The sequence below is a fragment of the Columba livia genome, chromosome 11, assembly GCF_036013475.1.
Source record: "Columba livia isolate bColLiv1 breed racing homer chromosome 11, bColLiv1.pat.W.v2, whole genome shotgun sequence".
NCBI classification, from domain to species: Eukaryota; Metazoa; Chordata; class Aves; order Columbiformes; family Columbidae; genus Columba; species Columba livia.
The window spans coordinates 3,034,922-3,058,587 of record NC_088612.1 but is presented as its reverse complement, the minus strand read 5'-3'; the positions used below and the strand labels follow the sequence as shown (position 1 = coordinate 3,058,587).

The 23,666-nt window shown below is 41.2% G+C and overlaps 1 protein-coding gene across 1 annotated transcript; it reads right to left on the bottom strand.

Annotated features, from left to right (window-relative positions):
* Positions 1–7,670: 7,670 nt before the first annotated feature.
* On the bottom strand, positions 7,671–21,413 carry GATM (glycine amidinotransferase). The gene is made up of 9 exons (XM_005513060.3): positions 21,254–21,413; positions 20,640–20,852; positions 15,624–15,819; positions 14,223–14,413; positions 12,952–13,089; positions 12,503–12,667; positions 10,849–10,912; positions 10,617–10,733; positions 7,671–8,719 (listed from the first exon to the last, which is right to left on the bottom strand). The coding sequence occupies exons 1-9, from the start codon at positions 21,320–21,322 to the stop codon at positions 8,607–8,609; spliced, it is 1,266 nt and encodes a 421-aa protein (XP_005513117.1). The 5' UTR covers positions 21,323–21,413; the 3' UTR covers positions 7,671–8,606.
* Between the last annotated feature and the right edge of the window lie 2,253 nt (positions 21,414–23,666).

The window sequence follows — 23,666 nt, the reverse complement described above, 5'->3', positions numbered from 1 at the left end:
CCAGCTTCTAGCAAACTCAATAGAGAAGCAATGCTTGGTTTACAATGGTCCAGCAGACAAAGAGGGCCAGCAAAATGCTCCCAGCCAAGCCATCAGGAAGAGCCACATGAGAAGGCACAGCAGACAGAAGCTGCCAGTGCAGCCGAGGTGGTACATTTGACTTCAGGCTGGGGACGGGTTTATTCCAAGCTGCCCCTAACCTGGCAATGCTGGGCCGATAGCGACACCCTGACACTGTTCATACCTCACCGAGCCGGGTGTTCAGCACAACACACAGCAGGCACAAGCATAAAACTCAGACCCAAGTCCTAGAGGCTTTTGGCTGGAGCCCTGCTAAGGCTGCCTGTTCGAGGCTGCCCTGGCCTGCCTGTAACAGGCGGCTGCCACATGCAAACGTGCCAGGACAGGTTAATTGACATCCTGCTGTAACTTCAACACTGTCAGTCAACACTAAACAAGGGTTTAAATTTTTTGCCTTCCTGAGATAAGCTACAAGGCAGGGATCAGGGCTGCTGTGGGAAAACACGGACTTTTGGTATAGTGAAAGAAACCTGTTTGTTCCAGTTAGAAAAGGTTTGTGAGCTGAACTCAGGGGCCACGTTATCACAGAAATTACTGCATCTTGAAGACCATTGCAAAGGGTTTAGGTTTTGGTATTTGCTAGGCATACCTTGAGTGCTCGGCCATTATAAATCTCTTCTTGTTTAGGAAAGAAATCTCATTTTGCATCATACTGTGCTTATCTTTTAGCAAAAGCGGGCACAGGATCTGAATATGCTGGTGTTTACAGACAGCAGTGCTGCCCGTCTCTCAGCTTCACAATGAAGAAAATGAGCTACAATTGTGAAATCATTGCCTAACAATTGATAAGGACAAGCACTGCAATCCTCTTCCCTGCCTCCACTTGGCCAGCATCCCATTTACCACACATTATTAGATATATAGGAAAGAGAATGGCAATGTGGTTAATGTACAAGCCGCACACATAAAAGACACAGATTCTTTATCTCCGTGTCTGTCTGATTGTCTGATTGCCTCTTTCACCATGGCCAAGCAACTCAGCCTTTGCAATTAATCTTTTTCTCCTCCTGTGACTATATTTACCATCCTTCCAGCAGCCCTTGAGTTCTCCCAAGGAATGGGACTTTGTATAATAAATAGGAGAAGAGAGACCTGCCCTTCCCGACAAAGTTGTGGCAGGTACATTGAACAAGGTGCTGCAGGGGGCTGTCTTCGCAGGCCTTTGTTTCATTGAATAATGAGGTTTCTCCTTGCCTGTTTGAAATCAAGACAGCCGCTCCCTCTTCACCCTTCTTTTCAGGAGCTCCCTACGACACCGAAAACACCTTGCAATGTGAGATGTCACCTTCTGATGTCAGACATCCCAAGAAAAGTCCAGCCCACCACAAGAGCAAATAAATGTGCTTCAGAATTTCTCATCCAAAAAGGAGGGGCGGAGGTATGCAATTCCTCAGTCTTCAAAATTCATGACTCTTGGGAACAGCCAGAGCCCACACACCAAGAAAAATCACTGTTGCCACCACCATACTGAGGGATGCAATGATAATTTTTTCCCTATGAGTGGAAAAGCCTGTGGTAAACCAAATGCTTTTATTTATGATTTATCGAAAGTACTGACATCGTGTTAAGCAATGGTACTTTGAACGATTTTTTTCTTAAAGTGTTATTACCTCCTGTTCTACAAGGAGGTCACTCATTCAAGTGATGACCATCCTGCTCGCTAGTCGACTGCACTAAAAACCAACAGTTCCGTTACAGCTTTTCCAAGAGCTGTGTAACAGATCACCGAACTGTAGCTCCATTGAACACAGTTCAGAATTACAGTTAGCCAGGGCCACGCGCTACCCAACATCCCCATAAACATCAAGCAGGTCACCTAACACAGTTACTTCAGTGCCTTGCTGACTCAGAAGTAACATAGAGAAAAGGGTAAAGAGGATGGATTACAGTGAATTCAAATCTGCTGTTCAAAAGTGCATCACTGGCGTATTACCAAGAGGAGAGTTGGATTTGCAGAAGACATAATGTGCAATTCACAAGCAATTGCTGCTTCTGTCGAAACTTAGATTGTATTTTGTTCCTAATGGCTTGGAATTTCTTAAGGGGGATGTGAGTAGCTTCCAGTTCCTCTTAACTCCTGGTTCTTCCAAATACATTCTATATTTCTAAGAGTGAGTGGTATATTTTTGTCAACAGAAGGAAATATTCTGAACAGTAATCTGAGGGGACAGGAACTGCTGAGATAAACCACTTCACCCGCAGAAATCTCACCTGCGTTGCAGCTCAATAAAATACCAACAGTTGGTCTTAATTTCCCGTGGAAAGGGAGACATAACAACTCCAATGAGGGATCTAAAAGAATGGGGAATGACCCTTTACAGCTTTTGGGCTGTAGTTTTAAAATTAATGGCTATAGCAATACATCTTTTTGGGGTGCTCAGCCCATGTGAGGGAAGTTTCAAAAGGCAGAGGCCAGTCCTCATTTGGCCCTAATTTAATTTCTGGCACCCTATGCAAGCCCAAACAATACAGCTTGCCCGTAGGGAAATGTCCAACTGTGTCCTTGCATTCTACAGCAACTGCTTTCGCATATATAGATACGTACCTTGTGATGCTGAGAAACAGTACTTTATGTATGATCAAATGAACGACAGCTACAAGGTGAAAAACGTTTCGTGGTGTTTTCACTTACTTTGATCAAAACGTCAACAGGAACAAGATGAATAAAGGAAAATTGTTCTAAAAACATCCTTTAGGGTAGATTGGAGGAGAGCTGCTACTACTACTACCCTCTAGTGCTGCTGCTATTGGGATTTGCCAGCACTCCCTAGATAAAACTTGGTATTTTGTGTCAGGATGCAACTTCACTTGTTTCAGAGTGGACAGTCCCTGAGGTCTCCACACCAGCCAAAATCTGGCATCCATGGCCCTGACATCCCACTGGGTGAAAGGGGCCAGGCCCTGGCACGGGTGGAAGCCACCGTGGGCCAATGAGTGGCCATCAGTCCCCGTTAGTTTGTGCAAATGGCCAAACAGGTGTTCAAGCTTATTGGGGGCTGTGGTTTTGGGAAGGGGTTTCCACAAGGTCTTCCCTTTCTTACACCTCCATTACTTCGTGGTGATAACGTTTACTCTGTAAATGCTTGCCTGGCCTTCAAGGGTCTCACACAGGCACTGCTAACATTTATCTAGTGGTGAGCTCTTTTTAGGGTGCATACCTCATTGAAGGTTTTATTGACACAGAGCTCACAATAACAGCAGAATATTAACACCATCTTGTGGACAAAATGAGACATAGATGACTAAGGAGACTTTAATCAGTACTAACAAATGTTTGAATAAAGAGCTGTAATTTCTTGCGATCCTTGTGCTGTGTTAACTGCACCTGCAGCACAGCACAATATCTTGCAAATGATGGGAATAAAGAGCAGTGCCAAGGCAGAGATTGTTTTTTGATTGTTCAGTGGGAAAGAAATGAGACTGCTCCTACAGACTCAAAATAATGTGGAGATACAGAACTACTGTCAGTCACAACAAAATAGGTGCGCAAGTCCAGGTTCATAAACCAGCTAAAGTTCATCTGCCATAGAGGTGAACATTAAAGAAAAAGATGGAGGCAAGGCTGAGTATGTATAAAAGGGTGGCTGATGTGCCATACTTTAGAAGGGGAAGGTTAGGTATGACTTTAAAAAGAAAACCTCCAAGTCATGGAGCAGCTGCAGGGCAGCCCGAGCCACCATGACCACCCTTTCTGCACCTGTAGGGAAAACTCAGGAAGAATTCCCATCCAAAGCCATTAAGAACTCAGCCTTCAGCCACTCGCACTGCTGCGTTATCCCTTTGTGTCTGGGAAGCATTGATGCAAGATCCCAATAAATTAGAGAAAAGTATCAGGGAATGGTGAAATATCTGCATTTGAGCCCAGCCACGTCCAGAGCCAACTGGATCAAAACTGTAGCAAGGGTAGGGCACAAGAGATCATCACGACCATTATACCGTTTCTGCCACGCTGTCTCAGATATGGTGCATATACATCCCACAAGGTGCTTTCGTCTATCTTTAGGTACAGACCTACTTTTTATTCTTTCGCTCTAATAATTCTGAGTGCCTCACACGCAGCTCTCAGAATCCGCCTTTCTCCAAGTGCCTCAAGTGTGACAAAGCCACAGTTACAGTCACACTGAGTTTGTCACTTTAGCATCTGACACCCCAACCAGAAGAGGCAAAGATCCAAAACTCCCCAAAGGCAAGCACTGGAACTGAAATATATATATTCCTACTTCACCGTAGCTCTTCTTTGAGGCAGGACAGGTATATTACACGTGGAGAAATAACACCAATGAGATGCCAACACAGAAACACAAAATAGTGTTTCTACACTTTCTTCTAACGGGAACCCATAGAAGCACCGTTAAGTCTATCAGGTTCTTAAACTACCATCCATGTAGATAACAGATCAACATACCTGAGGGAGTTACCTTAGTCTCTGCCAGTTCCTCCTGCTTATCCCTGCCAGCTGGAATCACCTTTATGTTATGCTGTCTGGGTCTCGGCCAAATAGCTTCCCCCTCATTCTTGTCCTTCAATTCACAGGGGGAACAGGCGGTGCAAACTGTCACAGAGCATACATTGGATTTGCTAGTCTAATTTTTGTGAGGCTGCCCAATTCACTCACACTACTATGAAAACAACACAGCAGTAAGAAACTGTTTGGAAGGTTCTGTTTCTCATTCATACGCCTGACTTCATTCACTCATCAATCATGACAATTTGCTGTAAACTAATGAATGAACCACTAACTTGGGACATCATTCATTATCATGAAGCTATTTCCTGGCTGCTTAATTAAGCTCTGGGAACTCTCTAGCAGAAGGAAAGCAGAAGCAGACCCTCTTGGGAAGTGATAAATGCCAGAGGCTGAGGGGCATCCTGACAGTTCCAGCATAACTGGACTCCCTGGGTTCTCAGCTTAGCAGGAGTAAAGAGCCTCGGCCAGTCTGGGAGGCTGACATAGGGAATTCAACTCTAGCAACATCTCCGACTAGCAGAAATGCCTGTGGATTCAATAATCTAACTTCCAGAGAAAAAATTCTATTTCCCAGCGAGCCTAATTTTTGGTCTAAAACCCAAAACTTATTCTATATGGAGGCACGTAGGCATCAGCCTAACCTTCTTAAGCACTAGGACAGCAGTTGTAGAACTGTGCACCAAGCTTTGCAGTTTGTTATTGATCATAGGCATCCCAAAATAGAGACAAAAGACAGTATTTTAAGCTAGGCAGTAGAAACATCCAGGAGATATCAAGACAAGAAACAACCGTTTTCTGCTACCACAGACACAGCCCAAAGCAACTAACTGGAAAACTTTCCCTTCTGCCCACTAAGTAGGGTAAAAACCCACCACCTTCCCCAACTTTGTATGGTATCAGCACTTGGCATTCCCAACCACAAACTACAGCTCAACAGGCAGATGTCCCTGCCTCAAAGACTTTACCTTCTTGCCACATCCTCTCGGGTTTGGTGCTGGTACTTTTTGTATTGTATTTAACAAAAAAACGTGAAAATCTTCATTACAGGCATCTACACAAGTACACAGGGAGCTTACTACAGCCAAGCTTCAGGGGCAAAATGGAAGCAAAATCCCAGCTGCCCAGGGAGGGCTTAGCTAATTCCCTGCAGCTGAGCTGAGCCCACCCTACAAAACCATCTGTAGATGAGGCAACTGATCCATCACCTTTCCTTAAGCTGACGCAGTGTTTTAGGCCTCCCAGTCAGGTCTGTGTTTCTGTTGCTCCTTTTGATGGTGCTATTTTCAAAGCTGAAGCTGACCTTCTGCACAACAACTGCAAGTGTTTAAGGCCTTCTTCTCAGCCAGTGAAAAACTAATCACGGATAATTCAAGTCCAGCCCGCATTTAATTTATTTACATATAAACTGCAGCGTGGAACAGAGATGGCCAAACGCCATCATGCCTGGTTCCTCCAGCCCGTATGTAATTTGGCCTCAAAAAACACTTTGTAATTAGATATCAAAGCAGAAACCAAACCCTTCTGTTTCTCACCATAAATCCCTATTTCCAGGGTCTTGTCTGACCAAAACCAACTGTGACACGGGCTGACTGCCCTCTTTGCAAGAACAAAAATAACTCGGAAGATTATATGTATCAGTATTGTGTGGTGGCATCCACCATAACAATATTATATATCATGTTCCCTTCATCGTTCCTCTTAACGTTTTGCTGTGTCTCCATCCCTCCCTCTTCAACGGGTTACTGGGGAAAATGGTGCTTCCCATCAGCATTTTTCAAGTATTTCCACTATAAAGAAAGCTTTAGAATGTACCTTTGAATTTTTTTTAACATTACATTGTCCAGTTCATAAATTCGCTCCCACAGTAGCACAATCATATCTCCAAATAACACTGATGGGACAGAAGAAATGATGAGACATGATAATTTTACATTTGGTGATACAGACATGCACATCCACTCCAAGGATGTTTGTAAACATACCTGTGAATAAATGCTCGTACTCCCAGCACTGGTGGGAAAATATTGCTGTTCCAGGAAAGATACAAACTTCGTCCTCCCTGGTCTTGTGCTGCAGGAGAATTACACAGGATCCCACAGGGTTTCTGAATAGCCTTCACCACTTTTGAAGGCTGGAGCAGTTTCCAGGCATTCATTGTTTAAGCACCACTATACTTCTTGGAGTACCTAAGTGTGGTTCCCTTTTGACTTACGTGGAAACGGATTGGCTCACTGACCAATTTAAGGTCAGTGAAGGAGACAGATCTAAAAAGGTCTCAAACATAGTCACACCATCAAATCCTCTGTCCCAAAATGATGGTAATATTAATAATCACAGAACGTCAGGGGTTGGAAGGGACCTGGAAAGCTCATCCAGTGCAATCCCCCCATGGAGCAGGAACACCCAGATGAGGTTACACAGGAAGGTGTCCAGGCGGGTTGGAATGTCTGCACAGAAGGAGACTCCACAACCCCCCTGGGCAGCCTGGGCCAGGCTCTGACACCCTCACCAGGAAGAAGTTTCTTCTCATATTGAAGTGGAACCTCCTGTGTTCCAGTTTGAACCCATCACCCCTTGTCCTACCATTGGTTGTCACCGAGAAGAGCCTGGCTCCATCCTCCTGACACTCACCCTTTAGATATCTGTAAACATGAATGAGGTCACCCCTCAGTCTCCTCTTGTCCAGCTCCAGAGCCCCAGCTCCCTCAGCCTTTCCTCACACGGGAGATGCTCCACTCCCTTCAGCATCTTTGTTGCCCTGCGCTGGACTCTCTCCAGCAGTTCCCTGTCCTGCTGGAACTGAGGGGCCACAACTGGACACAATATTCTAGGTGTGGTCTCCCCAGGGCAGAGCAGAGGGGCAGGAGAACCTCTCTGACCTACTGACCACCCCCCTCTGTAAGAGTTATTTTCCCCTCCCAGTCACACTTCTGTGCAAAATAGAAGTGGAAATATACTATATGAACAATATAAGACAAGGGGTTTCTGCATTATAGAAAGGGTCTGCAATGTTACACATTACAGAATACACACATATGTATATTTATTTTTAGAACACAGATGGAAATATATCTACCCACCCAGACTTTTCACACTTACTCCTTTTCAGAAAGGCAACAAATTAAGAATGCAAAAACTTTATTAGCATAAAAAGTACACATTCAGCAATCAATACTCAAATTCCTTCACAGCACCAGGCACGTTTGATACGTTTTTCTGTATCTGCTACCATTGGAGGAAGAAGGAGTTATATAAGATGTCAGAGGTTTAAGTCAGAGTGAGGTTGGATATGTTTTTTTGTTCCTTTTGTGCTTTTTTTAAGTTATGTAAACAATTCAGAGTGAAACCTGTACAAGAAGAACATTTGCTACCATTTGTACACTTTAAAAAGTTAAATAAAACCAATTTCAGCAATACAAAAAGCAATATAAAAAGTATTCAGATGCACGACAAATGCACCAGAAGAAGAAAATGTAGAAGGATACGGCAAATAAGTGAACCTGTTCTAAAAGTTAGTTCATACTGGAAATCCTCTGTAAATATCTGTATGGCTCAACATGAAAAACATTATAAAGTTACTTGGTTCCTTCAGAGATCTGTGCAGTCACATCTATTTTATCTTCACTAAACATGAGTATACTAGAATAGATCAATTAAAAGAATAAGATGTTTACCCCAGTTTAACCCTTCAAGCTGCCTACTTGATAGATTACTAGACAGAGGTAGATGTCCAGTATTAGTGGCCAAGCTATTCTAGGAAGACCCTTTAGCTGTCTTGACAAGTTTTCACATTCAAAGCCGATGCCAAAAGGCTTCATAGATGAAGGACGCCTTTCAAAAAGCCAACCAGAAAATCTGCACTGCTGATGGACATAGTTTCAGTTACACTGCTGAAAGTGAAGAGTATATAGGAGTGAATCATTCACCAGACCACTGAAAGGACACCACTGATCAAGCGCTAAAGCTCATGCGGTCATTTTAACAGAAGTGAAATTAATTTGTTCATTTCCTGTGTTTATTTTAGAAGCTGAACAACTACTGCTGATCCGGCTCATAACTAGTCAAAATAAGACTGCAGGGTACCACGGCGGCGGATATCACATGTCCAGCAATGGAAACCACCTCCCAATGAATTGGCATGGCGAATGTTCACTTTAATTGTAGAGATGCCTGCAAGAAACATACATTGCATACTTGAAAATTAAAATCTCAGATTCATGTGGTAAGCTTTGATGAGAACATTAGATAATGCTTTATCAGATCCTATGGCTAGATGCAAGTACAGAAAGTATTTCCTACCCATTTGTTAAGAATTTCTTTTCCCAGATTCTAGGCAGAGAATAACCCAGGAACATAGCCGGCCTGTTTATTCCAGCGATACCCTCAGGAATACACAGTGCCTGGAGCACTGCTGGTGTTTGATGTGTTATGATACGCCGATCATAAAAACAGAAATTCAGTTTTTGCGGTATGTGAGGAATTAGCCAAAATTCTGCTACAATATGTGACCAGGGCACAATTGCATAAATCCATGTGAGCATTTATGGTTCAGACACTGAATGTGCTCTTTCAAGAAAAGACGCGTTCAAAGTATAGAGCTCTGACTCCTCTTTTCTCTGAAAAGGGCAAGAGGCTGTTGTACTTGCTACCTGGGTTAAACTTCCTCCCACTTCTTTTCAGCTCTGATGTTTCAGCTGTGGCTTAGCTTACACAAAGTCCTGGCAGATGACTAGGATCAGAAGACTCTTCTGTTATGAAGTTTGCCTTTCTGCTTCTTGGTACTTTCAGGAGCAGCTCAGTAGAATCCATAATCTAGGTCAGCAACAGTCTCGTTCTGGGTAAACCCATTTCTGTTCTAGGAACTTAGTGACTACAGGAGTTTATTTAGAACTCACACAGACTGTGAAGTTTGAGTGTGACAGATGTGTCGTGATTAGCATTAACAGCCTCATTTTTAAGTACTTTCAAGCATCTATGAATCCTCAGCTCCTCGGTCATGCAGAGTATTAAAAAACCCTAAGACTGAAAAGCTAAGTGACTCACTAAAGGTTGTGTAATCAGTCTTCAAAAGCAGATTAAAGCATTAGACTGCTTTGTTCTCACCTGCAATCTGTCTCAGATTTGAGGGAAGCTTCAGTAAGTACTCACACCCATGGCAACAACCCTCCTTCTATGTTTACAGGTGCTATCTTCCACCTTTGGATCATTCTCTCCTTCCCGTCATATTTCTCCCTTTAAAGGAGTTTTTGCTGCCAAGGAGTATTATCTATTACTCCGCAATGCAATGATCCCTCAGTTCCTTGAGTTCTCTCTTTCTACCCTGCCAACTTCTGTATCACCACGCAGGTACCCCGCGGCAACAGTCAGCTGGCTGCAGCACCAAGCGATTGGGCTACCCTTCTACTAACCAGCTATGAGCCACAAGTAGATCTACGCCCCCAGCGTGGTGGAAGCTGTTGGATTCACAGAACGAGTTCAGATTTTAAAATCTGTATTATTTGTCTTCGGAGTTTTCTTTGCATAATAAGACTTTCAAGTTTGATATTCTATTATAGTTCTCCTGCCAATGCGTATGTAAAGGAATTCCACCCTATCATGAGGTTACATCTCACACGACTCAGATTTTCCACAAATGAGCAAAAATAGCTGGGTTGAGTGGTCTTAATCTCACAGTTTAAAGTACAGTGGGTTTGAAGCTAGAAAAATCTGAAAGCATTATGGCAATAAGGGACAGCCAGTTCTACATCACTCAGCACTATGCGCACTCAACCTCTCCAAGACAGATTTTGACCTCCAAACTGGACAATTTTACGTTAAAAAAGCTCAATCAAACCATGCTAGCAGTACCTTTAATTGCTACTCATACCTTTATTTGCTGCAAGCTGTAAGATTCATATGAGTGAAGTATTCAGGAGAGAAATGACCGAATTCTTCTTACTTGCTAATCCAGTCATTCGAGTACCTTTTCTACTGCTGGCTGCTTTGACCACTTTAAGTGAAACCTCCCTTAATGTGCATAGCTGATAAAAACCGTTTCAAGTATACATTGAAATATGTAAGGACATACCCAGGTTTTCAAACATCTTCTGAATTGATGTCTCATTGGCATCTACCATCACACGCTTCTCATCCAGCATTAGGACATTCATGGAGAGCCATTTAGAAGACATCCACAGGGGGTGATCTAAGCACATGAGAATAAACCTTCTATAATGACTGTAGACTTCGTACCAATGTCACCCCATATTAATACTCTTAAGAATACTTTTGGAATTATTAGAAAGAAAGAATGAATATACCATCTGGGATGAGCGGCACTGGGGGTTGAATCACGGTCCAGCCTGCTTTCTTGAAAAGCTCAATCTGAAAGAGCAATTTAATTACATTCTAAACAGGATTCTTAAAGTATCATATTATGTTCTCCAACCTGTGCCACATTTTCTCAGGTTACTTCAATGACATCTCCTTTCCTCTTGCCTTCCTTCAAGTTCCACATACAGCATTTGTTTCTACTCTTTTTATATATGTTAGGTAGACTAAGATATGTTAAAGATAAAAGGTAACATGTGGTTTAGATCCTGTGAAGTAAAGATATTAGTAACAGCACAAAGTATGAAGTTCTTTATTTTTTGTATTATTTCTTCCCATATGACTGTAAAAACCGTTGATATTACACTGACATTTATATAAACAAAACCACCCAAAATAACACATAAAATTGTTTGCATCATGTTTCACAAGGAATTCAATATGCGGTTTATTCAACAAAGGGAACAAAATAGAGGCATCCTAGGGAATAATTTATGTCTCTAAGAATTATACAATTAAATTAAAAGTAAGAGGATGATAATTTGGCTAAGGAGAATCGACTTTTCAACTTCTTTGCCCAAATACTTGGAAGAGCTCTTTATTCAAGTGTTACCACGAGGTGGAGCTCCGACCCTGAACACTCAATAACCCGCCTGGCCTGCCAGGATTTTAAAGAAAAGGGGAGGAAAATACTATGATTGTTTAAAACAAATATTTTCTCATCATGGATATTACAAGAGGCAGTAATTCAAGGGGACTATCTGCATTGAAACCACTTGCTGAGAAGAGACTAATATTGTTTCTAAGTGATATTTTGTGTGTGTGGTTCCACCACCTCTGCTGCACGCAGCTCTAACCCGCTGACGCAGTATCTGCTCAGCTGCTCCCATGTGGTTGTACAGCTCGGAAATCACAGGGATCCTCACGAAAAACCTCAAGCACTGATAGTACAGGTAACGTGTATAACAGAGATGAGCTTGTACTCTCTGGAAGGCTTTCTGATACGATTGCACTGTTCAGCAATATCACCTTTTCTCAGGGTGAAGTAGTAGGTTTTACACACTGAGGCATGTGTCTCTTTCCTGCTCTTCCGAAAGTATTTCTCACTTGGTTATTCAAAGCTGAATGTCTGAGCAATTACCAGCCTCCTGCTATTGGTACAGTTAATAATACCAGAGGCTTCCAAAATAGGAACAAAAGTGGGATTACTCACCTAAGCAGCAGAAACCTCTCAATTTCTCCTTCAATACAGTTAATATATTTACGTAGTGGCAGTGTTCAGAGAAGCACCACATCCTACATACTTGCTTTGATCCTACATTATTACAAAATAGATCCCTTCCACCATATTTAAGCTATGTACATAGGAAGAAACACACAAAACACTCACCTTGCCTCACAATAAGGAATAAGAAAACTGGGGGAAAACGATGGTCATTGCACCAATTAGAAAGTTCTAGAGCCAAGATGCAAATACATCTATAAGTTCCTGAACAACTCTCTGAGTGCTGATTACATTCAATAATTTAATATTATTCAAGTGTATACAAAATAAACTTGTGGATTAGCGGTTATCCAGGAGGGACCTAATCCAGTTGAGTCATTTCTAAACACAAACCACTTTTCTCTCCGCTACACTCTTACCTGGTGGCAGGGACGGTCTGGGTTAGAGAGCACAAGACCAGGTCCAATTATATTAAAAGTAGCATCAATGTGCATAGGGTTAGGATCCCTAAAGGATACTATATGCACTCTATAGTGTGGTGCAAGATGTCGCCTCATCCATTCAATGCCCATGTAATTCGTAACCTGAAAAGAGGACAAAGTAATTTTTACTAGGCTGGAATATAAACTGCTTAGTTTATCCAAGGTTTTATTTGAATACATATTAAATGCCAAAATTATAGGAGTTTGTGCCTTTAGTTAACCTCTTAGCTGTAAGATAGTCTCATCCTGTGTATCACATATTCTACAAACAGCAACTTCTTTTGTCAACACTTATTTTAATGCCGTTCAGGAATTTAAGATGACATAAATCCAAGTATAAATCATTAAGATAAATACCAAAACAGTTAGAAGAAACATTTGTTTACCTGGCTTCTTTGTGCAAAGATATCTCTTCCAGCTCTAATGAAGTCAGCAGCATCAAAGCATGGCTCAAATTCAGTAGTTACAAATTTTCCCTGAGCAGCCAGTTTATGCCTGTCTTCAACAGAGTGGATTGGATAATCCTAGTTATAAGAGAATGAATAACAGCTTTAGGTTGGAGATGGTCAGGGAAAGTTTTCAAACTATTTGCTACTGCGGAGCATTTTGAAATAAAGAAAATATGTTTCTATTGATATCTAGTATGTTCCTTACCAATGGAGTTTAACTATCAGTCCAACAAATCACTGCACAGTGACACAAACACCAGTAGGCAGGGTATTTACTAACAGGGGTGAACTCCCTACTTTTTTCCACATTTTAGAATAGAGCAGTACTTCAAACTATAATAGACGGTAGATCTACAGGAATTTAAATAGGTTTTAGAATGAGACAATGCAATTAAGAAGAAACGAGGTGGAAAAAACAGCATGAACAAAACCTACTAGATAAGTAAGCACGCTTTGTAATAGGCTCTGGAAGTTTTCTAGTACTGACAGATTACTCCAAGGTAATTATGTTTAACAAGGACTTCTTTGCATCACTGATAAGATGTCATCATTCCCAGAAAGTTATAATCATTCCACAACCAATTTTACTGGACTTATTGTAGATGCTCTTATGAAGATACTAATGCATTTGGGGGCCTATAGGAAACTACCAAAATTGTCTGAGTCTAAATTATTATGAAAGAAAAATTTAAAAACAAGATATTCACTTGCAGGGTAAATACTCACAGTTTAGATCCTCCACTATTTCTTTTGTGTAACTTTCAAAATTCTAATCAACATGCGATATAAGGATTATGAGGGGTTTTTCTGTGACAAAATATTTATTCTTTTGCACTTTCCTGATATACTCAGGACATATGGACATTCTCAGGGAATCTCAATACTTTCAAGTAATCTCTGTGATGTCTTTCTAGCATTCCTTCCTCTTTAGTAATGCTAAGTTACAGCCAATAATCAAAACAAGTCAAATTGGACTTGAATTCAATAAGCACATCTTCCTGTTTCTTATTCCCTAATTACACTCACTCATTTTCCCTTGGAAAGGCTACAGAAAATGAGCAAACATTAGAAAATCCACAGCTTTTCAGAGTTGTTTTGTTCCACCCATCCCCACCTCCAATTTTGTGACACTCAGCTATCAGGCTGAAGCTATCAACAAAATTCTGTACAACCAGAACTGAAGGTTTGAAGCAACATGAGAACAATACCTGATCATAGAGTTCATCTGCCATTGTGGGTTTGGGGGCAGCTGTCCACTTAGCGCCACAGTTGAAATAATCTTTGATTATTCGCCTATATGCTCTATACTCAAAAAAACGAGCACGCCAAGCCATAGGCGCTTCAATAATCTCATTTCCCACCACCAGCAGTATGTCTCTCGGCATGGCAGCATACATACCTGAAAAGAAAAAGGCCATTAACCTACAGACAAATATGCTTTTCTCAGCTCTTCCAGCTCACTCACTTCTCACCTTTTTACCATTACTTGTATCCAAAGGACTGGCAAAACGCATCTTTACATAAATCAGGAAACCAGAGCTTAATCTGAGGTCCTTACATTCTTCAGAAAGTTTTCAATGTGACATTTTTTTGTTCAAAATACATAACAGATTTTGCTACGCAGCCTCACTCGTAACAAGTTCACAGGTAGATGAAACCCCTCCACAATGTACAAGCCTCCACTTCATCATTTTGTTAGTGGAAATTAAATAGATGAATGCTTTTGAATTACTCAGATGGCTTTAAAAGGTAATGATGGGTAGCAAGTTCTCTACAAGTGGAACTAATTTCTTTATAAGCCGTCCTTTTAAAAAGTAACAGCACAGAAAAGGACTTTGATGCAACACAGAACTAGTGCAGGGAGACAGTCCCATTGGACCTTTCATTATCAGTTCCCTAATGAATTTGAATTCCACTAGAACTTAAGAACACCTCAAGAACATGAAAGGAGCCTGGAGACTATGCTTGATGCAAAGCTGAATATGAGCCAGTGTCCTCTCATTGCAAATAACCAAAGCCATATGATGCTATACAAGGAGGGATGTGGCCAGTAGGTAAAGGGACATGGAAATTTCCTTGACACTAGTGATGATCCTCCTGGAAAACTTGTTTCCAGCTTTGGCATCCATAGTTTAAGATGGATCCAACTCTAGGATGCTACAAAGGGCCATCAAGACAGTCAGGAGGTCCTTACAGAACATGACCTGGGATGGGAAGTGGAGGGACCTCTGCTTATTTCATGTGGTGAGTAGGGTTCAAAGCAGTAACAGCCTACAGCTACTTTCAGGACCATTAAACATGACAGATGAACACTTGTTGGTAGCAGCAGTGGCAATCTAGCAAGGGAATCCGGCAACAGATGCCAGTGTGTAATGTTCAGGTTAGGTATTAGGAAAACATTTTTCATTAGCAAGTCCATGCAGCACTGAAACAGGTCAGCAAACCAGGTGGCAGAATCTCCATTCCTGGAGATTTTCCAAGTCACAGCTACACAAAGCCATCACTGACCTCCTCTAGCACTGGCAATAATCCTGCTCCAAGCAAGAAGGTAGAATAGATGACAACCAAAATGTCTCAGACAAGGCCTTCAACAATGGACGAACATTTACCTGTAGACTCAAAATCAGGTGTTTTATACTTCACAGACCAGTCAATTGGATCAGGCCTCTTGACAACTATACCTTCTCTTCTCAAAATATTGCACATCTCTTCAATTTCAGCAACAGCTTTTTTTACATGGTCTTTGGGGAAGCTCCGGCCTCCAAATTTCTCATAAAATCCCCAATATTTTTCATGTGTGTTTGCCTGAAACAAAATAACAGGTAAGTGACAAAGAATAAACATCAATTGTCTTGGCAGAGTGGAATAGATGCATAAGACCCAATTCTTAATATTCAAAGTTTCTTGCTCTTCTTTCACCGACTTCCCATTGCTTTCTATATGTTAGGACATTCACATGTTGCAGTGTGCATTACATTTGACTCCTGCAATATTTTGAAGAGCTGCTAAGAATTGTTATTGTCCTGCTGATTCCTTTAAAATAAAGAGGCGGGTGGTGGGGTGGAGGATGAAAGAAAGAGAGAAGCTTCAATGCTCCAGATAAACCTTCGATTATTCCTGGTTGAGAATCCCTATCCTGGTATTAATAGCACTCTGCTGACTTTATTTTTTGTCTTTACTACTTCTATTTATACACACCACTGGCAAGGTTTCACTCAGATGTTTTACGATGTGCATGTGTCCAGTCATTAACCTTCTGTAAGTGCAGGCGTTAGTTGTGAATGGCTGATATCCTCACAAATACCTACATACAGGAGCAAAATGAAGTTTCAGCTGTACGTGCTATGCAGGCTCATAGACCTGGCAGACAGTTCCACTACTGCTGACACATTGTCTCTTCCCCTCTTTAGCCATAGCCCTACAGAAAGTCTCATTACTTACCAAATCACAGATGAAAACCAAGAGGCTACATTACACTTCAGTTAGTATTTAGTGGCTAATATTGGTCCTTAATACACTAGACCTGTACAAACACACCAAGAACAGCAAATCCTATAGACTCCGCTATTTAATAAGGCTAGCAGAGGTGTTTTTAAATTAAAACAACCTTGAGCTCATCTCCAAAATGAGCGTGTAGAAGTCACCTTGTTAAAAGTCTCACTTCAGTACAGTCACAGTGGTGACATCAGGAATTGTAAAGCCATCCTAAGTAACATGCTTTGCTGGCTAGAAGGGACATACTTCAGGTACAGCAGCAGTCTAGAAAATACAAGAGATACCGAATTCACCTATCAGGGTTGGATTAAAACAAGAACATTTAGAGGTCTAAATCCTCTGCTGCTGAAATGCTGTGATAGCCTTCTCAAGTTAAAAACTAATTAAAACTAATGTCCTAGGTCTCATTGTTAAGAAGATCCAGACACATAATCGAATCAAACGATGCTCCTTCAGTTCCGTGTCTCTTTGAAAGTACTTTGTTTAGATTTATACGCTGTGAAACCAACAGTTTTGATGGGTCTCTGCTAACACTAACACAACAGAGGAAAACGTGCATATCGCATCCTTCCTGAAGAAATCTATTCTTTTTCTCTAAGCGAGGTCTTGGGTAATTTGATCACCTCAGGCTTGCCAGCTGTTCAGAAGTCACGTGCAGATCACATGAAGTGCCTCGCATTCCTACGGAAACCCGTTCTGCTAATGAGACAAATTTGTCTTAAGGAGTAAAGCTGGTTATTTTCAGAGCCACCCATGAGGTATTCAAATCTCGTTAATTCCCCAGAGTTGCAGCTCCCCTCTTCACCAGGTGTCCCCTAGAACCGCTTTTTCAACAGAGAAATTACACTAGTCTTTCACTAATATGATGGCATAATCTTAAAGTTATGCAGAGTAAGGGTTAACACCACAACACCCCTCCTATTCCCCATCTTCTGAATAACCAGGAAAAGGGTACATGGCTGGAACATCTATTTCATACCAATTCAGTGTTGAGATTTCAGGTCCCTTTGATCATATACATACAATTCATTTCAGACTGTCCAAAAAGTGCCTCATCCAGGAAAGAGAAAAGAGCTTTTAATAATCTCCCCAATGCACTTTATAACTTACTGTCTGAGAGCAACTGAGAAACTGTAGCAGCATTTAAGAAAAAACCTTTATTTTCAGAAAGAAAGCTATAAGGAAAATATTGTCTTTAAAAAAGAGCAGAATTACTCCTATTGTTGCTATGTATTTTAAACATTCGTTGTGGGAAATAATTAGCATTATCAATATTAACACTCTTGAGATGTACCTTAAAGCTAGTAACGACAGTTATTAAATTAAGCACATTGAAAGAGGAATTCAGATCAAAATGCTTTTTGCCTAATTCAGTGTTAAGTACTTCCCTCCAGCTTCTCACTCAAGATATAACGATCTGTGGTAATAACACCTCTTTTCAAAGAATGCATTATTATTCACAAAATATACAGAAAAACCTTGCAGAGTCCAGAGCTATAAAGCTCAATGTTTGACTGTCAGCTGCTTCAGAAGAATATGTCTGAACTGTGAACTTTTTGATCCAAGTGCCAATTCAAAAAAGGGCATCTTCCTAATTAAAGTGGTTGTTAACCTCCTAGCTAAGACTTCCCATGCTTCCCAACAGTGTATTTACCTCTACATAACCTACGTAGGTAGCCCTTTCAGGCTCCCGGAAGAATATGTAATAGTCTTAGCTCATTCATTTTCATCAGATATGTAGGGCTCTGTGTTCAGTTCATTCCTTCCTTCTCCTTATGGCAAGCACATCGTTCCTGCATCACAGCAAAAAGTCTTGTGTATAAGAAAAGCATGTCTCAAAGTACAACAGAGGGCTGAATAGAGCCATACGTCCACACTAAAATACTTCCCGAGTACACACATGTACAATTCTAACACACAACTTAGAAGGATCTCAGAGCACGACCATTATAATTTCAGATACGTTTTTTTAAAGCATCTCAGGTCCAAGGCCTCAATTTTTCTTTATATAACTCAAATTTGGTAGTTTTAACCTGTGGTTTAAAACTTCACGATGCAGTTTAAAACTCCATAACCAACGACCCTCACTCATACGTGGCAGAAGGCGTGTGATACACATCAACCCTGGTACTGCTGCTCACGGGGACAGCAACAGGGATTTCTGGCTGTTGTATTATCCTGGAACAACACGTATACATGCCTTAACTCTCAGCCATACAAAGATTTGAACAGTAACTGAATCTATTAATATATTTCAGTATTGGCAAGGCAGGATTTGGACTACTGCTTGGGTTATTCAGCAATGCCCCCAGGTAAAGTTAAAGCATGCTGTAGAAATGCAACAGTAAGACAAAAGCAGAGGAAAACAGAAGAAACCACATCTCAGCTAGCGTGTTCTATTATTATTACCTGTCGTGGCCAATGTATTATATAGGCTTGGCAGTTTACATAAAACAAAGTTAAACCTTGCTTTAGCACCAAGTTGTAGGTATTTGAATTGCAGAGGTAATCCCATACTTAAATATTCCTCACTGAGCTTTTGATATCGCATGTAACAGAAAGTGAAGTTCTGGTCTCACTTGACGAGTTATGGATTAACAGGCACTAGAACCCAGCTAGCTATATAATATGTCACATATGCAAGCTAGACATTTGAAAGAGTACTTCTTCTGACATTAAAGCAAGCCCTTGGCCACTACCTGAGAACAGCATTTTGCCTCGTTTAATGTTATACAATGTAACAAACACTTTTTTCATTATTCCTTCTGTACATTCACTATGGCAGTTGAACATACATACACTTGTGTATTAAAAATGCCAGTCCTCATGTGCTTCTTTTTCTGAAGCTGCTAGAATATCTTCGGAGTGTCTGAAACAGGATTCCAAAGGTTGATAGCTGAGCTTCAGCTTTCAAGGAGTAAATACAACCATAATGAAGTCAGTGGTCAAGTTTTCATTGCACTCACTGAGGCCAAGATATCATCTCAAACATCCCAGTGTAAGTCAATGATTACTCTTCTATCTGGGGATTAGAACTACCGAGCTGCAGTAATTCATTCACACTCCTCCAAACAGTTTTGCCCAGAATCATAACACAGATTCTGAAGAAAAATATACAAACATAAAAGGGGCTGGAGGAGGAACAGTCTTCTCCACAAGTACAACCCAAACTTCCTCTAAACTGCCACTTTCAGCACTTTAAACATATTTTTAGTATATCTATTTGCCATTCCCCCAGTGTCAGAACAGAAGAATTCCCTTTTCTGTTTTCAACTGAGGTCTTCTGGCCAACTTTGTCAAGATTGCCTTTAACATTTTACTAAGGTCTCTTAAGAAGTAGTGTGCCATCTCATTTTGCTGTGATAGCCACAGGCTACACGCTGCCTTGAAGGCAGTACTGTACTGTGGCACTGGAAGAGAACAACTCAAAATCATGCCCACAAATGCAGGTAACAACACATGCTTGGCAACTTTAAAGTCCAGGTAAAGTATACACTAAAAATCTGGAGGAAGCCCATTGTTTGAATGTTCCTATTCTAAAATACCATATTTCAGAGAACAAAGAAATGTGGATTTATTTAGGTTGCTGTTGCAGTTTTCAGCACAGAAAACCCCTGGTAAACAGAGAAGCAATTCCATACAACACTTACTGTAGCACATGAGTTCCAGTGAGCTATTTAAGAGCTATTTTGAATGAATGGTCCTGCTACTCTATAGCTATAGCACTCAGTCTTTCAGAGACTATTAATTAGAAGACTACATTTTTTCAGGTGATAACCCTACTTAGTTCTGAGCCCGATTAAACTTTCATCAATTCTACCAACTATCTCAAACGCTAGAGAGTGTACTTTGACAGCATCAGGGCTATAAGAATAATTAGAATGCATTAGAACAGACAGTGCATATTAGAAATTCTCTCCACTATTCTGCTAAAACAGCCAATTGAGGTGAAAATAGGAGGAAATACACTGATGTGGCTACGCTGTAAAACTTCACAGGGGTAAACAACTAGTTTGAAAGAAGAATCATCAAAAGTAAATACCACACCTCGTGTCCTGTAAAGGTAAGCAAATTGTACATACAAGAATCACATTATTTCCTATTTAAGATTGTTTTTTATTGTTGTTTACCTTAACCTCCACAGAAAAAGGTGGGACACAAGCATTTTCAGCTCTTCCCACAATGACCTCTTCCAGCGGGTCCCATTCATTGTATGAGCAAACAGGACAGTCCTTAGGCACAGAGCTAGCCTTGTCATCAGCAGCAAAGGTGTTCTGGGAGGCTGCAGCTGCCTGGGTGCTCTGGAAAGATCGCTGCACCCATCCTGTAAAGACTCTTCCAAGCTTAAAATAAAAATAAGAACGAAAATTATGTTTCCCTTCCAAAAGGCAATGGTTCAGTCCACTAGTGCCTTATACTGTTATCCCAAAGCAATGTACGTTATTCGAAGCATTAACAAACACACACAGTTTATTACGGCCATTCTAATTTATTCACAGCCTACTAGATGCTTAAACAATTCACCTTTTAGAATAAAGTTGTGCTCATAGTAGCACAGCATCGACAGTGGCAACTGGAGGCATCAAACTCTGTGCTGCTGAACTGAGAGGATGCACAGGTGAGCCTCAGTCAAAAAAGAGCCTGTATCCCGCTCACCACCTCTCGGAGCACCCCCGTCCCTCCCGACGGAGCATCCTCAGCCCCAGCCCCTCCGAGCGCGGCGGCGGCGCTGCCTGGCACCAACCCGCGAACTGACGTAATGCGCCGCTTCGGCTCCCCGGCTCCCCCCGCGGAAGCACCGCACTCGCAGCATCCCTGCCGGCGGGACAGACAGGACAGGACAGGACCGGACCGGGCAACACAGCTCCGCACAGCTCCGCGCCCGCCCCCACCACCAGCGCAACTACCGCTCCCCCCGGCCCGCCACCTTTATAGCGCCCCGACACGCCCCCGCACCGCCCAGCGCCTGCGGGGGGGCGCGGAGCCCGTTCTGGGGCGAGCTGCGCCTGTAAGATGATGGAAAGTCATCTTAAAATGGCAATCTAAAAGTGTTAACTTACAATAACACACTTCCCCCTCCACCCCTCCCCCGCAAAATCTCCCGTGATAAAATCAACAGAAGCATCTTCAATAATACTATCTCAACAGAACTGCAGTTTACAATAAAAATGTGTTTGCCACCAGCTCTACTCATATTTAGTATATCCCCCTTAGCCCGATAGGTTATTCTGCAACTTTGCATAAAAGTTCACTTTTAAATAATTTGATTTAAAAAGTAAAAAGCAGGCACAGTGAAAATTAGTTTCACCCGAACTATTCTGCTTGAAGTTACAGACCTCTGCATCTTTCTTTCAAGCTCATTATTTTTGGCCCTGCCTGTGTCACCCATGCAGCGCCCAGCCTTTCTCCAGCTTCGGTCAATGCTGCTTCAGCCTACGCTTCATCATCCAGAGCTAGTACAGCAGGGCATGGTGTGAACAGACATGGTACTTAACGTGACTTCTACATGTAAGATCACAGGTAGTGTATCTAAGACCGTAGCTTATGTTCTAATATACGTTAATGCCAGTGATGTCTACCTTTTCCTGCTATGGATATGTCTGCAGGAAAAAGGTAAACATCACTGGCATTAATGTATATTAAAACATAAGCTGCAGTCTTAGAATACAGCAAATCAGCTACAGTTTAAACACGCCTTAGATATAGGAGTAAGCAAGTTTTATTCTACTCGGTAACTAACCATTCAGCAGTTTGCCTTTTTGGCACAGGTACACAGAACCTCTTCCAAGGAGAAACAGGACAGTGTGAGTTCTCTCTTAATGAATTTACATACTTCTCAGAGCAAAGTTATTTAATTTAGTTAGTATGATATCAAGTGTGCTTTACCCTGTTTCATATGACTGCAGAACTTTTTCATAACTCAATTTGTTACGACTCATTTGCCTTAAACACTATTCTTACAGTAAAAAAGGATACAATAATATTCTCTTTAGTTTCAAAAAGGAACTTTCTTGATGCTCCTTAGTTCCTAGTTAAGAAATGTTGTCATCTGCTTAATTAAAGAATAAAAACAAATCCCCCAAGTTTATGCTAGTTCTGCTCAAATGCTTGTTATTTGATTCAGTTTATTTCGCTAAGGTCATTTTACTTACATTGACCTTCTAAAAAAATTAATGATTGGCTTGTGACTAAATCCAAAGGTCTTGCTTCTTTTTCTGTCCTTCTTGACTTATCAGCTAGTTTTGGACCTTTGGATCATTCTTTATCAACTCAGTTTACATAGATTTTCTGACTCTGCATAATACATATTTTCCTGCTTACTACATATGTTTGATGCTTTCTGGGGTCCCTAAAATGGTTCTTACCATCATTACAATGAGCTTTGTCATTTAAAAATAAAAAGATTCTGATGGACTGCATTTTTTCAGTAAGATATTCTTTCTCATATCTCAAAGGTCTGCTTCTTGCTTTCTTAGGGTTAGTTCCTCCTGGACAGAAGCCAATCTGCATTTGAGTACAATCGAAGCAAACTGGCAGATTTATGGTCTGACCTTGAAACCTTTACTCCTGGTAAACAGCATTTTCCTTTCAGCCTTCACTGAGCAGCAGTCACTTGACTCAGATTGCCCTCACATGGGCCTTGATAACCGCAACACTATCAATGCACTAACCATATAAAATGCACTCAATTGTATCCCCACGCCGCTCTCATCACTTGACCATCTTCTGGGTCACTTATTATAAAAAATAAAATATCATTTGTCTCCTTGAAGCAATCACTTACTTATATTTCTCTACTTACCTCTTCTTATTCCTGAAAACCCAATACAGAATTCATACAGTTCGCATTCATAGTGTATCGAAGTGTCACTCCTCACAGTCCCCACTTTGTCATCAAAATGAATCCTCTTGCGTTTTGTATACCAGGTAGTTCTTTATATCATTGTCTTCTTCTACAAGAAGGACTTGATCTACCAATGTGTGTTTTAACTGACAAAAAAATCATGGAACACAAAACCAGTAAAGATTATTCAAATGTATATAAAGCCAAGTTCATTCAAATACAAGAAAGTTACTTAAATGTGGTTGACTGAAGAGGTGCTGAACCCTTCGGATCAAAAATCTTATTATAAGACCCCATAATGCATGTTATTATA